General features: G+C 43.9%; 1 protein-coding gene across 3 annotated transcripts in view; it reads left to right on the forward strand.

The window, feature by feature from the left end:
* Positions 1 to 16043, forward strand: part of LANCL1 (LanC like 1) — a 67574-nt gene that overhangs the window by 27857 nt on the left and 23674 nt on the right. For all 3 annotated transcript variants that reach the window (XM_033945751.1, XM_033945749.1, XM_033945750.1), the window contains exon 5: positions 2172 to 2319. In XM_033945751.1, the coding sequence (XP_033801642.1) occupies positions 2172 to 2319 (148 nt within the window). The remainder of the gene's footprint in view (positions 1 to 2171; positions 2320 to 16043) is intronic.

Consider the following 16043-nt stretch of genomic DNA (forward strand, 5'->3'; position numbering starts at 1 on the left):
TATGACAGAATAAAATCAGAATATCCTGACGTGGACCTGGCCAATTGACTTTTGAATACCTTGATAGGGAGCTGAGCTAATCCTCACTAGCTCATTTGCCTCATGGCAGTAATAGCTCTTGTGAATTCCTGAGTCAGACCTGCTATGTGTGCTGAGGCCTCCAGTCTAGAAAGCTGAACAGGAATGAGGTTGATGGGAATCCTGCAGAACCTATGAGGTTCCCCCCTGGGTTTACGGGGATCTCATGGGGAACCCCTCCCCCCAAGTCACGGGGATCCTGCGGGTTGGAGGCACCTCAAGGGGCTCAAATACCTTAGTGTGCCTCCTTTTCCTGCCCTCCATCAGCATTCGCCCTTCCACAAAGCAGCATGTAGCACTTCCAACACTCTGCCCGTAGCCGACCCGGAAGCCTTCTCTCCGATGTAGTTGGGCCACAGAAAGGAGGGAGGGAGCAGGCAAGCATGCACGCACGTTCACTGGGCCAAGGAAGGGAGAGAGAGGGGGCATGAACTTGAGATAAAGGAGGGAACATGTTGTGTCATGGAAGGGGCACAAACTTGGAACACAGAAGGGAGGGAGGGAGGGAGGGAGGGGAGTGGGTTTGGACACAGATAGAGGGAGGGTACATGAACGACACAGATAAAGGGAGGATACATGAACTTGGGAGAGAGGAAGGGGGCACGAACTTGGGACATAGGTTGGAGGGAGGGAAAGAGATGTTGATGTGGGGGAGGTAATAGAAAGGGAGAATTGTTGGGCATGTGTGAGTGAGATGGAAAGAGAGATGGTGCACTTGGGGAATGGAAAAAAGAGAATTGGGCATAGGAAGGGAGAGGATTGAGGTAGAGATGCATGGGAAAGAGAAAGATGAGGGAGAAATGTTGTGGTGGAGGGGAAACAGTAGGACAGATTGAAAAGAATGCAAGTTGGACATAGTGGTGGAGGGAATAGAGGGAGAGATATGGCATGGTGCTAGAGAGGGGTGATAGAAGGAGAAATGTTGGGCATGGGGTTGGTGGATGCTGCACATGGTCCAGGAATAAGAGAGGGAAAGTTGTTGGAAGTGGCAGTAGAGGGGATGGGAGAAATGCATCCTGGATCCCTCTTTCTTTCCCAGAACTCCCTTTGCAGCAAGGGAGGGCATGAGAGAAAGAGAGGGGAAGACATTGCCCATGGGGTGGAGGAGGGAGAAAGAAATGCTGTGCAGGAGTGGGGAGGGGAAACCGAGGGAGATTTGAACCAGGACAGAAAGGAGGAAGGATGCTGTACAGTGGGAGGAAGGGAAGAGAGGAAGAAATGCTGGACCATGGTAGGAGGAGCCAGTGGACAGCAACAGAAGAATTTGCAGAAGATGGGAAAGCAGAAAAAAGAGAAACTGGGATCAACTTGATGTAAAAATAAATCTCCAGACCGCAAAGATAAAAAAGGAATTTATTGACTGAAATATGTTAGTTTTCTGAAATGTATATAGCAGATGTTTTTGTATTGTGTTCAAAAGAAAAGGAAATGCATTTCTGGGTTTTTTTTTTTCTTCAGTGCTTAAGTACTTGCTGACCATTGCTATGGCTGGTGGAGATCCCCAGCTGAGGACCAACTCCAAAGACGGCCAGAACTCATCTCCATCAAACGCAGCAGTTGCTGGCAGCATCCCTGAGCCACTGAGGTGCCAGCATCTGTGACTCGTGGACGCTACTGCTGACTGCCAAGCGTGGCAAAAGAGACCCCCAGCCACCTACAGAGGAAGTCCTCCGCTGACATAGGGGGTCCTCATCAGCTGGAGTATTTATATTTTATATTTACATTAGAGGCTCTGGCAGAGACCAGTTTACAAAGTATGTATTCTTCCCAATTAATATTTCCAAATTAATAAAGTGTCTTTGCTTATTTGTAAATGGGTCTCTGCTGGAGCCTTTAATTCGGTAGCATAATTAAATGAAATAACTACTTCTGAAGTTTATAGGGATGGGCAGGGATGGATGGGCTTGATTTCTGTCCCTGCGCAACTCTCTACTCCAGTCTTGCTCAATTCCCCCTCCTTTTCTTCTCTTGGATTTTCTATTCTGGACAAGGGAGGCACTCTCTCCAAAATGTTTGCTGGAGGTTTGGAATTGAACTTAATACATCTACTCTTGTACTTGGATGTATTTGTACACATGTGTATATGTTTCCAGATTATGCCAACTACACCCATCTGTTGTGAAACTTGATGCCAAAGTCCCTGATGAGCTGCTGTATGGACGTGTAGGCTACCTCTTCTCACTGCTCTTCATCAACAAGCATTTTGGAGGGGAAAAGATTCCACAAACTTACATCCAGCAGGTATTATCTCTTATTTATAGGTTTCCTGAGAAACAAATTCACTGTACCCAAGTTTAGATAACATATGCCTGTTGTTTTTTGCCTAGCTGGAGGATCAATTAACCAGCTCTGGCACTGATATTAACACATATATTCAGTGCTACTATGTATGTAAGTAATGCATTTACCACTGTCCTGCAAACACACAACTTGCTTTCAGTAGCAGGTTGTGTATCTTCTAATATTAAAAAAAAAGACCAAGCTATGTGCTGAAGGAATCTTGCTGATTGTGGTGCCAAATTCATTTTGATATTGGGCCACATTTTGGGGCGGGGGAAGTGAACTTAAATCAGCCACTGTGGAGGAAGAAAGGGCAGAAGGTACAGATATGTAAAATAAAAACTAAAATATTTAATTTGCAATAACCACATTTCTAAAATTGCAGTAACTGCACATTTTAATGTCCCTCTCATGCTTGATTAGGATATATGTCCTCACTAGGAATGTGATTTAATTTCATTGTTGGAGGCATGTTCATGTTCATTCACGCAAATAATTCAAACGACTCATTGTGGAGGTCATACTTTGGATTTGGTGTTTATACCATTACAAATGATGCAGAAGGGGGGCGTGGCTTGAGCGCGCATGAGGACGGTTGGATAGAGAGTGAGCTCCTATAGTAAGACTGTGAAAGTAATCAAAAGTTAAAAAAAAAAAATTTTCGGGTGAAAGTGAGTGTGGTGGGTAAAGGGAGAGCTATGGCGTCTGGAAAACAAAATAAAGGAGATTCGACATTTGTGTCAACAAGCAGCGTGAAGAGGGCAAAGCCGGAGCCTGAGACGCCGTTAAAAGCAACGGCTAAATCTGGGGAAGTGGATGTTGGAAAAGAGCTGAAAGCAATTAAAGAAATTGTGATGGACACGGCAAAAAAAGTAAATACGATTACAGAAGAAATGTCTGCTATAAATAAAAGGCTGGAACAAATAGAAGTTAAATCAGCGAATATAGATATGAGACTGGAGGCAGTGGAAGCAGTGGCAGCAAGGAAAACGGTGGAACAAAAGCAAATAGACTTTCTTACCCGGGAGCTGGAGGACCTTTCTAACCGTGAAAGACGGTGTAATTTGAGGGTCTTAGGTCTTCCGGAAGGGGTGGAGAAAGGGAGCCCTATTTCCTTTTTGGAGAATTTGCTGACCAAAATACTGCCTGTCAAATCGAAGTTTCCAATTGAAATAGAAAGAGCACATAGAGTACCTGCTAAGAGGGATGAGAAGCAAAAAGATCCTCGTCCCTTAATTTTTAAGCTCCTCAGATATCAGCAGGTTTTGGAAATTATTCAGCTGGCCAAACAGAATAGGAATTTAAAATGCCAGGATGCCAGGATCCATATAGTTCCAGATTTTGCCAGGAATACTGCTATTAAGAGAAAGGCTTTCTTGGAATTCAGACCCCAATTAAGAGCTATGGGGGCTAAGTATGGTTTGCTTTATCCGGCGTTAATGAGAATTACTATAGACAATAAAACTACAACCTTTGACAGCCCGGAACAATTAAGCGAGTTTATAAACAGGCATGAGCAGCCTATGATATCGTAAGAAGAAAGGTGCATGTAAGACTTAAAGGAGAATGAATTCAATTTTTTCATTTAATTTTGGGTTGTGTTATAAATTTATGAGTATGTATGGATGGATGTGTTGAAAGGGATGTTTCTTCTGAATACTTTATTTTATGCTTTTGCTCTATAGACTTCAGTTAGAATCTTCATAATTCAAATTTATAAGAATGGAATGTTTACTACTGCTGATATCCTGAATACTTTTACATGGGTTTTGGTGTCTACTATATCTAGAAGGTGTACGAAGGCACGTGATTTGCTATACGGTCAAGCAATAGATTATACACAATGGATTATATATAAAATATATGGAAATAGCTTGTTGAGAAAATGGAAGAAGCATAAAAGTTTTTGGAATAAGGGTGTAGCGGAATTGAGGGGTGCTGAAGAAAATGAATTTCTTCAATGAATGTCAGACTTTGGGTCTATGGCGTAAAAGAAGAAACAGACTGAGAATAATCTTTAAAGTTTGAAGAATGTACAATTCTTTAAAGTTATTTCCATTGCATATTTAGTTAATTCAATGTAAGGTATGGATATAGTTATATGAAATATTGGAATGTTAGGATACAGAAATGTTAATAAATAATATGTTTCAGTAAAAGGATGTTAGCAGAATAAAAAGAAGTACAGTTAGTGAATGTCCTTATATAATAATGATTTATTTATGGTTGAGTATTGTAGAATTGATTGATAAAAGAAAATATGAATTCACAAGTATAGATAAAGTTGCATAAGAATTCATAGTTGAATTGGTAAATTTACATAGAAGAATGGGGATGGATTGAATGTCTTGAATTGAATGTAATTGTCATGAAAATTTTTAATGTAAAGAGGATATTTGGTTTTTGTTTCTGGGGTACTCTTCTATAGTATAACCTAGAATGTAATATTGGTTAATTTTGAATATTAATTGAATTACATAATAGATGCTCATATATTAAATGAAATATACTATCACTTTGGGTAATTATTTTGAATGGGTATATATGTAATATTTATTATTTTAACTGAAGGTTAAATTAATTTCTTTGAAAATGAAATACAGAGTTAGGAAATGCGGATGAATTTTCTTATGAAAATTTTCTTATGAAAAGATACAACATTTGAGTTTATTAATTTGGGATGTGAATATTGATATAGGAAAGGAATTGATTTAATGAAAATTTTGTCAGTAAGATGATAGATAATGGATGATTTAAGAATATTGTTTTTCCTATATAACACTTTTAATTGAATAATAATTTAAATGAAATGAGATTTTATTAAATAAAGTAAGAAGATTTGGGGAAAAGGTATTAAATACATTTAATAGATAGTATGGTTTAAAGATGGTATGTATTTAATTTATTTTTATTTTGATCATTTTGGATTAATGTTGGATATATTCTATTTATAATTTTTTTTGGACAATATTTATTATTATGTCTTAGAAGATTTGTGTGATTTTTAAAGAGATGACTTTTTCTAAAATGTTGTTTTTAAGATGGTCTTTGGGGAGGTTATTTCTATCTAATTTAGTATGTGTGTTGTCAAGTTTCCACTATTACTTATTAAATGGGGGGGGTAAGGAATGGGAGGGATTTGGGTTACGGGAGAGGGGAATGGGAGGGTATGTGGGTGGATGAATTTTTTTAAATAGGAAGGAAATTTAATTTATTGGGTGTGAGGATGTCTGATCATTTTAATTGTATTAACTTGAGAGTTATGTTTTTAAATGTTATAAACGTCAATGGCTTGAATCATCCAGTAAAGAAGAAGAAAATTTTAAATTTTTTACAGAAACAGAATGCGGATATATATTTTATCCAAGAGACACATCTATCGTTAGCAGAATCTCAGAAATTATTTGGGGGTTGGGTTTCGAAATGTTTTTTTGCTCCAGCAGTAGGGAAGAAAGCTGGGGTTGCAATTCTAATAAATAAGAAATGTTTAGCTAATTTCCAATTAGTTTCGGCAGATCCTTTAGGAAGATGGGTATATATTAAAATGATAATGGGAAATACTGCCCTGAACTTATTCAATATATATGCTCCGAATTCGAACCAAGTGGAGTTTTTTAAAAATATTCAACAGTTGTTACTACTACTGGCTACTACTAATTTAGTGGTGGCTGGGGATTTCAATGCTGTAATGGATCCACTTATTGATAAAAGACCGAGTAGAATTATTAAGTCATTAGGGTTAGAAAATTTAATACAGTCATGTGATTTAGTTGATATATGGCATATTCTTCATTTTAATGATTGAGAATTTTCATTTTGTTCACAGGTCCATAATTCGTTTTCGAGAATTGATTATATTTTTGTTTTTAACAATATAGTTCAAAAGGTGAAGAAAGCAGTTATAGATCCTATAATTTTATCTGATCGTGGTGATGTGTGGATTGAATTGCAATTTGATGATCAAGATTATCCTAAACCAATATGGAGATTTGATAATGGTTTGCTTGCTGATGTAAAATTTGTAGAAGATTTGAAGTAAAAAATGAGTGAATTCTTTCAGATTAATACCGCTGATGATATTAGTATTGAGACGTTGTGGGATGCTTTTAAGGCAACTATAAGGGGGAATATTATTTCGTATTCAGCATACATCAAAAAACAACTTAAAAAATATTTTATTGATTTGGAAAAAGAAATTAAAATATTGGAGAATAAATTAATTAATAAATGGGAACAATATACTTTACAAAAATTATTAAAAGCGAAAGCCAAATAAATTGGGAAGCAATCTCATTATGTTAGGAAAGATTTGTTTTCTCAGCAAGTTAAATTTTATGGAAACTCAAACAAATCAGGAAAACTATTAGCTAATTTTCTTAAAGCAAAAAAAAGGAAAACCAAAATTATTGCAATTAAGGATATGCAGGGAGGTTCTCACACTACAAATGATCATATTTTGAAACAGTTTCTTTCTTTTTATAAGGATTTATATTCTTCTGAATCTTATGAAAATAAAGAACAGGTTGGGTTGGAGTTTTTAAATTTTATTAATGGACCGAAGGTTCCTGATCATATAAAAAGAAGTTTAGAAGATCCTATATCTTTGAAAGAATTAGAAATAGCATTGAAATCTCTTAGAGTTGGATCCGGTCCAGGTGGGGATGGATATACTGTTGAATTTTATAAATCATTTCAAAGTACTCTTTTGCCTTATCTATTAAATTTATATCAATATCAACTGACTAAAGGTTGTATTAATGGTACTATGGCTGATTCTTTAATTATTGTTTTGCCAAAACCAAACAGAGATTCAACTTTGGTTTCAAACTACAGGCCTATATCGTTAATAAATGTGGATGGAAAACTTATAGCAAAAGTATTGGCTCTAAGATTGGCTAAAGCTCTTCCTTTTATTATTGATACTCACCAAACAGGATTCGTTGCTAAGAGACATTCTTCAAATAATACTAGATTAGCTTTCCATTCTCTAAATTTAACAAAAAGTATGAAGGATCCGGCTTTTCTGATATCTTTGGATGCAGAGAAAGCTTTTGATAGAGTTGAATGGTCTTTTATGTATCAGGCTTTAGAATGGTTTGGTATAGGTTCTGGTTTTATTTGAATGATTCAGACATTGTATAGCTCTCCTGGTGCAAGGTTATATATTAATAATAGTATGTCAGATAGATTCAACTTGTTAAGGGGAGTTAGACAAGGTTGTCCTTTATCTCCTTTGCTTTTTGATGTTGTCCTGGAACCTTTGTTAATAGCCATCAATCAGGCAAAGGGGATACAAGGTATTCTTTATTCGAATTGGGAATTTAAACTCTCTGCTTATGCAGATGATATTCTGCTTTATTTGAGAGAACCAGAAATTACCATTCCATGTTTACTTGAATTAATAGAAATGTTTGGAAAGTTTTCTGGTTATAAGATTAATTGGAGTAAGTCAGAAATTCTCCCGCTTAATGTTCACTGTACCAAAGGTTTATTTGATCATTTCTCATTTATATGGAAAGAAGAGGGTTTAAAATACTTAGGTATTACCATTAAAAACACAATAGAAGAAACAGTGAAGGAGAATGAAAAACTTTTATTAAAGAAGATAACAGAGATGTGTGAGCAATGGAATCCTTTACATCTTTCTTGGTGGGGAAGAGTTCAAACGATCAAAATGATGATGTTGCCTGTGGTTTGTTATCAAATGAGTATGATACCAATTTTTTTTCAGGGGTCATTTTACAAAAGGTTAAATAGTATTCTTACTAAATTTGTTTGGTTGGGTAAAAGACCTAGAATTGCTTTAGTATCTCTACAAAAAACAATTATAGAGGGAGGGGTAAATTTTCCAAATTTTTATAGGCACCATCAAGCCTATATTTGAAGACAGAGTATGTATTGGATCCTCCCAGATCTCATGGATAATGTACCAGACTGGTTGTATTTGGAATGGCGGCTCCTGTTTCCCTTACATTTATCTCATCTTATTAGTATAAATTTGCCCAGGAAATATAAAAATAATAGAATTTTGTTGGATACTTGGGAAAACCCTACGTTATGTTAGTAATTTATCACCAGACCCAATTTCAAAGTCTTTAAATCAATCAATTTGGGTAAACTTCAAGATCAAAATTGGCGGGTTTAAAATCGTTTGGAAGCATTGGATTATTGCAGGTATACGGACTTTAAATGATGTGATTACAAATTGATCATTGCTTAGTTTTTCACAATTGCAACATAAATTTGGTTTAAATAAGTCACAAAGTTTTAAATGGTTGCAGTTGAAGCAGGCCATCCAGGAAGGGTTCCCTGAATGGAAAGTTCTTAATTCTCAGTATAGTTTGGAATTCCTGTGCTTTCAGGTGGATTTCTTGGGTCACCAAGCTGCACAGTGGTATAAATTGTTATATGGATATTTAAATAAAAAACAAAGAACTGGTCTTAGGGACATTTGGAGCATTGAGCTTGGGCATCAAATTTCTGCCTCTCAATGGCCACGTTTTTGGTCTTGGAGAATAAAAACTACAAAGGCAGCATCTATGAGACAGACTTGGGTTTTTTTGTTGCATAGAGCTTTATGGACCCCAGTTCGTTTACAGAAGTTAGATAGTTCCAGATCTAATAGATGCTGGCATTGTGGTTTAGAAGTTGGGACATTGGATCATTTGATATTTTTCTGTCCCTATATAAATGCCTTTTGGAAGTTAATTTGGCCCCAAATTAATTCACTGTTAGAAAATCATGTTGCCCTTTCATGACACTATATTATTTGGTACTTCAATGAGATTTAAAAGCCAAATTTCAGCTAATAATAATAAACTTTTATTAATTTTAACAGGGGTTGCCATTCAGCAGATTACAGGGAATTGGAAAGATTATACTAAATTAAATTATACTTTTTGGTGGAATTCAGTGTGCCATATTTATAAGATGGAAAGGGTATTTGCTCTGCAACAAGGTAATTATAATAAGTTTAAAAAGATTTGGGGGCCATTGGCGATTTATTCTAATGATCAGACATCTTAAACACCAAAATATTGAATAAGATAAGGGGGTGGGATTCTGAAAGATAATAATTGATAATTGTTATTTATCCCAGGACAAGCAGGCATGATATTCTCACATGTGGGTGACGTCATCTACGGAGCCCCGGCGCGGACAGCTTTTCAAGCAAACTTGATTGAAGTTTCAAGTTTGCACACTGCACCACGCATGTGCGTGCCTTCTCGCCCACTAGAGGGCGCATCCCACCTCGTGGTCCTCAGTTCAAATTTTTTCCGCGGAGCAAGAAAGCCCTGTGGATCTGAGCTCCAGTGTTTTTGCCTTCTAGCTGCCGCGTTTAGTTTGTTTTTCCCTTCGAATTAGTTCGCGGTACTGTTTTCCTTTCGTTTCTTTTCAAAAAAAAAAAAAAAAGTCTTTCGTTTTTCGTCGGGTTCCGGGGGCTCCCGGAAGCCGTGGCCGCGGGACGTGGGTACGTTCCCGGCCTTCTTCTTTTTCTTCGTGGATGTCCCGTCCTGTTACGGGATTCAAAAAGTGCAGCCGGTGTGAGAGGTTGCTTTCCATCACTGACCCTCACCGGTGGTGCATTGTCTGTCTTGGGCCCGAACATCCGACAGACTCGTGCGATCGCTGTGCTACCTTCCAAAACAGGGCCCTCCGTCGCCGTAAGGCAAGAATGGCCGAATTGTTCGCCGTCGACGCGCCGCCTAAGGCCTCGACGTCGGCCTCGGCTTCGGCCCCGGCCTTGACCTCGGCCTCGGCGTCCTCGGGGGCCTCGGCCTCGCCTCGGCCCTCTTCCTCGAAGGCGTCGTCAGTGAAGCAAGCTTCGGGTAAGTCCTCTGTTCCATCCCCTTCAGCAAAGAAGCCATCCTCGAGTCAGGCCAAGGCGGGTGGGTCGACCCCGGCCCCGCATCGGACCTCGACTCCGCACACCCCGAGGGAATACTCGAGACCGAGGTCGCCCTCCAGGGAGTGTGCCCCGGACTCGGAACTCCCCACCTTCGTGGGGATTCCGGCCTTCCAGGACCTCCTCCGAGCTCTGATCTCATCGGAGCTGTCGGGAGCCCTGGAAGTGTTGCAGCGTGCTGCGGTTCCGGCGGCCTCGACCTCGGCCTGGACGCCTTCGGTCTCGGAGGCCCCGGCCTCGGCTCCCTCGGGAGCCCCGGCCTCGGCGACCTCGGTCTCGGGTACTGGGACCCCGTTCACCTCGGTCTCGGCCCCGCCCCGGACCTCGACCTCGGGGGAACCCCCTGAGCGGAGTGTAAGGCCCAAAGAAAAGTTGCGCAGAGTGCGCCGTCTTTCCTCCTCTTCCTCCGGGTCTTCCAGACACGCCTCGCCCTCGACGCGACCTCGGACGGGGCGTCGATCGAGGAAGTCTAAGCGGCCCCGAGGCTCGCCTCGGCGCGACCGTTCCTCGTCGTTCGGGGGCGAGGCGTTGCAGGTGTCGGAGTTGCGCCTCGACAACCCGAGGCTCCTCCGCTCACCCCATGGGAAGTCTTCCCGGGCCGCCTCGCCGAGGAAACGGGAGAGTGTCCCACGAACCCCGGGGTCCTCACCCAAGGGTTCTGCGAGGAGGATAACTTCCCCTTCCCCCTCGAGGGCCCTCGAGAGGGGATCCTGGGATTCGGGATCGGTTAGGGATCCTCATTATTCCCATGAGGCCTCCCCCCTCTCCTCGGTGGGGCGGTCGAGAACCCCCTCTCCCCAGGCTAGGCCGTCCTCATTTTCATCCTTCGTTCAGGACATGGCCCAAGCCCTGGGGATTGACCTGATGGTAGGCTCTCGGTATTCCAAAGAATTTTTGGAGGAACAGGACCTCCCCATTCTTCCTAGGGAGGTGCCTAGACTCCCTCTCAACAGTGTCCTTCTACAAACCTGGCTGAAGAACTTGTCAAACCCTCTTACAGTCACGTCTGTACCTTCAAAAATGGAATCGAAGTATAGGACGATTCCCCCTAAAGGGTTCGATAAGGCGCAGCTCTCACACCAGTCTCTTCTGGTGGAGTCTGCTCTTAAAAAATCACAGCCCTCACGGGTTTCTGCGGCGGTTCCACCAGGCAGGGAGGGGCGGACCCTGGACAAGTTTGGCCGTCGCCTCTATTCAAATTCCCTGATGGCCACCAGGGTTCTAAATTACGCCTTCACCTTTTCCTCCTTTTTGCGTGGTATGGTGAAGGACCTTCCTCAATATCGAAACTCGTTACCGGACTCCCAAAGAGCAGGATTCGACAAGTTTATGTCCAACCTGTCTCAATTGCGGTTGTACCTATTCCATGCAGTGTACGACGCCTTTGAGCTGGTTTCGAGGGTGTCGGCCCTCGCGGTGGCCATGCGCCGCTTGGCCTGGCTTCGCACCCTCGACATGGACCCAAACCTGCAGGAACGCCTGGCAGACTTGCCTTGTGTGGGGTCCGAGTTATTCGACGAGTCATTGGATGCGGCGACCAAGCGCTTGTCGGAACAGGAGCGCTCTCTAGCATCCCTGGTCCGCCCCAAACCTAGGCCCCCGCCGCAGAAACCCTTTCGGCCTCCGCCGCGCCGATACCCTCAGAAGTCGACCCCGGCTTTCTCGAGACCGCCTCCGAGACGTCCGTCTCAGCGAGGCAGAGGGGGACAACCCCAGGCCCCGGCGCAGGGCCCTTCTAAGCCAGCGCCTTCCTTTTGACGGGCTGAGCGGACGGGGCGGGTTCCCCTCCGCACTTTCTCAGGAACCCCTTCCTATCGGGGGCCGTCTTCGGTTCTTCCGGGAGGCATGGACCGGGATTACCTCAGACGCTTGGGTGCTCCGGATCGTCTCCGAGGGCTACTCGCTCAACTTTGTGTCCTCGCCGCCGGACAATCCCCCAAGTTTAGTCCCCTGCAACCGTTCGCAGCTACCGACCCTTATAACCGAAGCCAAAGCCCTCTTGAAGCTTCGGGCGGTCGAGCCGGTCCCCAAGGACCAGTGGGGTACGGGGTTTTACTCCCGCTACTTTTTGGTCCCAAAAAAGACCGGGGACCTGCGGCCCATACTGGACCTCAGGAAACTCAACAAATTCCTGGCCCGGGAGAAGTTTCGAATGCTATCTCTCCCGGTTTTGTACCCCCTCTTGGGGGAAGGGGACTGGATGTGCTCCCTCGACCTGAAGGAAGCATACACCCATGTTCCGGTGCACCCCGCCTGTCGAAGATTCTTACGATTCCAGGTGGGGGACCTCCACCTCCAGTACAGGGTACTGCCCTTCGGCCTGGCCGCGTCCCCACGAGTATTCACGAAGTGCATGGTGGTGGTTGCAGCAGCCCTCAGGTCACGTGGACTCCATGTGTTCCCTTACCTGGACGATTGGCTCATCAAAGCCCCGACCAGGGAGGGGGTTATCTCAGCGACCCGACAGTCTATTGCCTTCCTGCAAACTCTCGGGTTCGAGATAAACTTTCCAAAGTCTCAGTTGAGACCGTCGCAGTCTCTTCAATTCATAGGTGCGGTGCTGGACACGGTGCGCCTACGCTCCTACCTGCCGACCCAGCGGGTGGAAACCTTGGTACGGATGAGCCGCCAGGTCTCCCAACTATCGAGGGTGTCGGCCAAGCGCATGATGATGCTGCTGGGCCATATGGCCTCGACGGTACATGTCACGCCGTTTGCGAGGCTACACCTGAGGATCCCTCAGTGGACCCTCGCGTCCCAGTGGCGCCAGGAGTGCGACCCGGTGTCTCGCCTCATTTCGGTAACTCCACCCTTGCGGAAATCGCTGCGTTGGTGGACAGACTCTTCAAATCTGTCCATGGGGCTATTGTTTCGCACTCCGCCTTTTCGCAAGGTCCTGACCACGGACTCCTCGGAGTACGCGTGGGGAGCCCATCTCGACGGTCTTCGCACGCAGGGCCTGTGGTCGTCAGAAGACCGTCAGTGTCATATCAACGTGCTAGAGCTGCGAGCCATCTTCCTAGCACTTCGAGCCTTCGTTCACATATTGCAGGACCAGGTGGTCCTCGTCCGCACGGACAATCAGGTGGCAATGTATTATGTGAACAAGCAGGGAGGAACGGGATCATGGCCCCTCTGCTCCGAAGCTCTTCGCCTCTGGGAGTGGGCGGCCTCCCGGAACATCTTCCTCCGGGCGGTCTACATCCAAGGAGAACGGAATTGCCTGGCGGACAAACTGAGTCGACTTCTGCAACCGCACGAGTGGACTCTACACTCAGCAGTTCTACGCGAGGTCTTCGCTCGCTGGGGAACGCCACAGGTGGATCTGTTTGCCTCTCCGGAGACACACAAACTACCACTATATTGTTCTCGGATGTACTCGCAGGACCGTCTGGAAGCGGATGCCTTCCTACTCGACTGGGAAGGGAGGTTCCTGTATGCATTCCCTCCGTTCCCTCTGATCATGCGAACGTTGGTACACCTAAAATCGTCCACGGCCACGATGATTCTCATAGCACCTCGGTGGCCGCGTCAGCACTGGTTCTCCCTGCTGCTCCAGCTCAGTGCCAGAGAGCCTCTTCCCCTGCCTGTCTCTCCTTCTCTGCTGTCTCAGAGTCAAGGATCCATGTTACATCCCAATCTGCAGTCATTGCACCTGACAGCCTGGTTTCTTGTTCCCTGACTCCTCCGGACCTGTCTCAATCGGTGAAGGAGGTGTTGGAAGCCTCCCGCAAGATCTCGACGAGGCTTTGCTATGCGCAGAAATGGACCAGGTTTTCCACCTGGTGCTCGTCTTTTCACCTGGATCCGGTATCAGTTCCGGTATCCTCGGTTTTAGAATATTTGTTTCAATTGTCGCGCTCCGGCTTGAAAACCACTTCGGTGCGGGTTCATCTCAGTGCGATTTCTGCTTTCCACCAACCTCTGGAGGGACGCCCTCTGTCACTCCATCCCTTGGTGACACGCTTCATGAAAGGGTTACTCAGGGTTTGTCCCCCTCTTAAGCCTCCGTCTGTCGTGTGGAATTTGAATGTAGTTCTGGCTCAACTGATGAAACCCCCGTTTGAGCCACTCAACAAGTCCCTCTTGAAATTTCTGACTTGGAAGGCGGTGTTTCTAATTGCCCTCACCTCCGCCAGGCGGATCGGGGAGTTGCAAGCCTTGGTTGCGGACCCCCCTTTCACGGTCTTTCATCACGACAAGGTGGTTCTCCGCACCCATCCTAAGTTTTTACCTAAAGTTGTTTCTGACTTCCACCTCAATCAGTCCATTGTCCTTCCTGTGTTCTTCCCGAAGCCCCACTCCCATCCTGGCGAGACGGCGCTTCACACGCTTGACTGTAAGAGGGCGTTGGCATTTTATCTTCAACGCACCAGGCCTCATCGGAAGGTTCCTCAATTGTTTTTGTCCTTCGATCCCAATCGATTAGGGCATCCAGTTTCCAAGCGCACTCTGTCTAACTGGTTGGCCGCTTGCATTTCCTTTTGCTACGCTCAGGCTGGCCTTCCTCCCCCGGGTCGAGTCACGGGGCACAAGGTCCGAGCGATGGCAGCTTCGATAGCTTTCCTCCGATCCACTCCGATGGAGGACATATGTAAGGCTGCCACTTGGTCTTCGGTTCATACATTCACCTCTCATTACTGTCTGGACACTTTATCCAGGAGTGACGGCCGGTTTGGCCAGTCAGTTTTGCAAAATCTGTTTTCCTAATTTGCCATCCTCCCACCTGCCCTTTTTTGGTTAGCTTGGAGGTCACCCACATGTGAGAATATCATGCCTGCTTGTCCTGGGATAAAGCACAGTTACTTACCGTAACAGGTGTTATCCAGGGACAGCAGGCATATATTCTCACAACCCGCCCGCCTCCCCGGGGATGGCTTCCTTGCTAGTTATGGAACTGAGGACCACGAGGTGGGATGCGCCCTCTAGTGGGCGAGAAGGCACGCACATGCGTGGTGCAGTGTGCAAACTTGAAACTTCAATCAAGTTTGCTTGAAAAGCTGTCCGCGCCGGGGCTCCGTAGATGACGTCACCCACATGTGAGAATATATGCCTGCTGTCCCTGGATAACACCTGTTACGGTAAGTAACTGTGCTTTATTGGTATATGGGTGGGAGGGGTGGGCTTCTTATATAATTATTTATTTGGAGTAATACAAATTGGTATCTGGGAGGGAGGGATGGGTTTCTTATATAATTATTTATTTGGAGTAAAACAAATAAGAATGTCAAGTGATGAATTAAGGTATTTCTGAATGATTGTTGTACACTTGTTGTAATTCTTTTTGAAAATGAATAAAGATTTATTTAAAAAAAAAAAAAAAAACAAATGATGCAGAAATTAATAGTTCTTCCAGTAGTAAAAGCCAATGCTGTGGACAGATGTTTTACTTTGAAAATGACTGATATGCCTCTTAATATAAATAGGATTAAAGCAGAAAGGACTGTTTGTCCTAAATTTGGTCATGTGGTATTGGAAGATTTGTGACTGTGTTGACGCAGTTAGATGAAGGTGTAGATGTCTCTGTTCTGGTTGTAGATTGGTATAACATACTTGAGATTATTTTAGATGAGATTGCCCATTAAAAACAATTAGGCTTCTGATTTATGTCCATGGAGATCAGAGGCTATAAAAGATTTACAATGAGAATTAAGAAAGTTTGAACAGATTTAGAGAAGGACTAAAGACTTAGGTGATTTTGTATAGTTGACTATCGAGCTTTTTGTGAATTGGAGAGGAATAGGTATTATAGTGAGAAAATAAAAAAGCAATTAATAGT

This window comes from Geotrypetes seraphini, chromosome 5, assembly GCF_902459505.1.
Source record: "Geotrypetes seraphini chromosome 5, aGeoSer1.1, whole genome shotgun sequence".
NCBI lineage: Eukaryota > Metazoa > Chordata > Amphibia > Gymnophiona > Dermophiidae > Geotrypetes > Geotrypetes seraphini.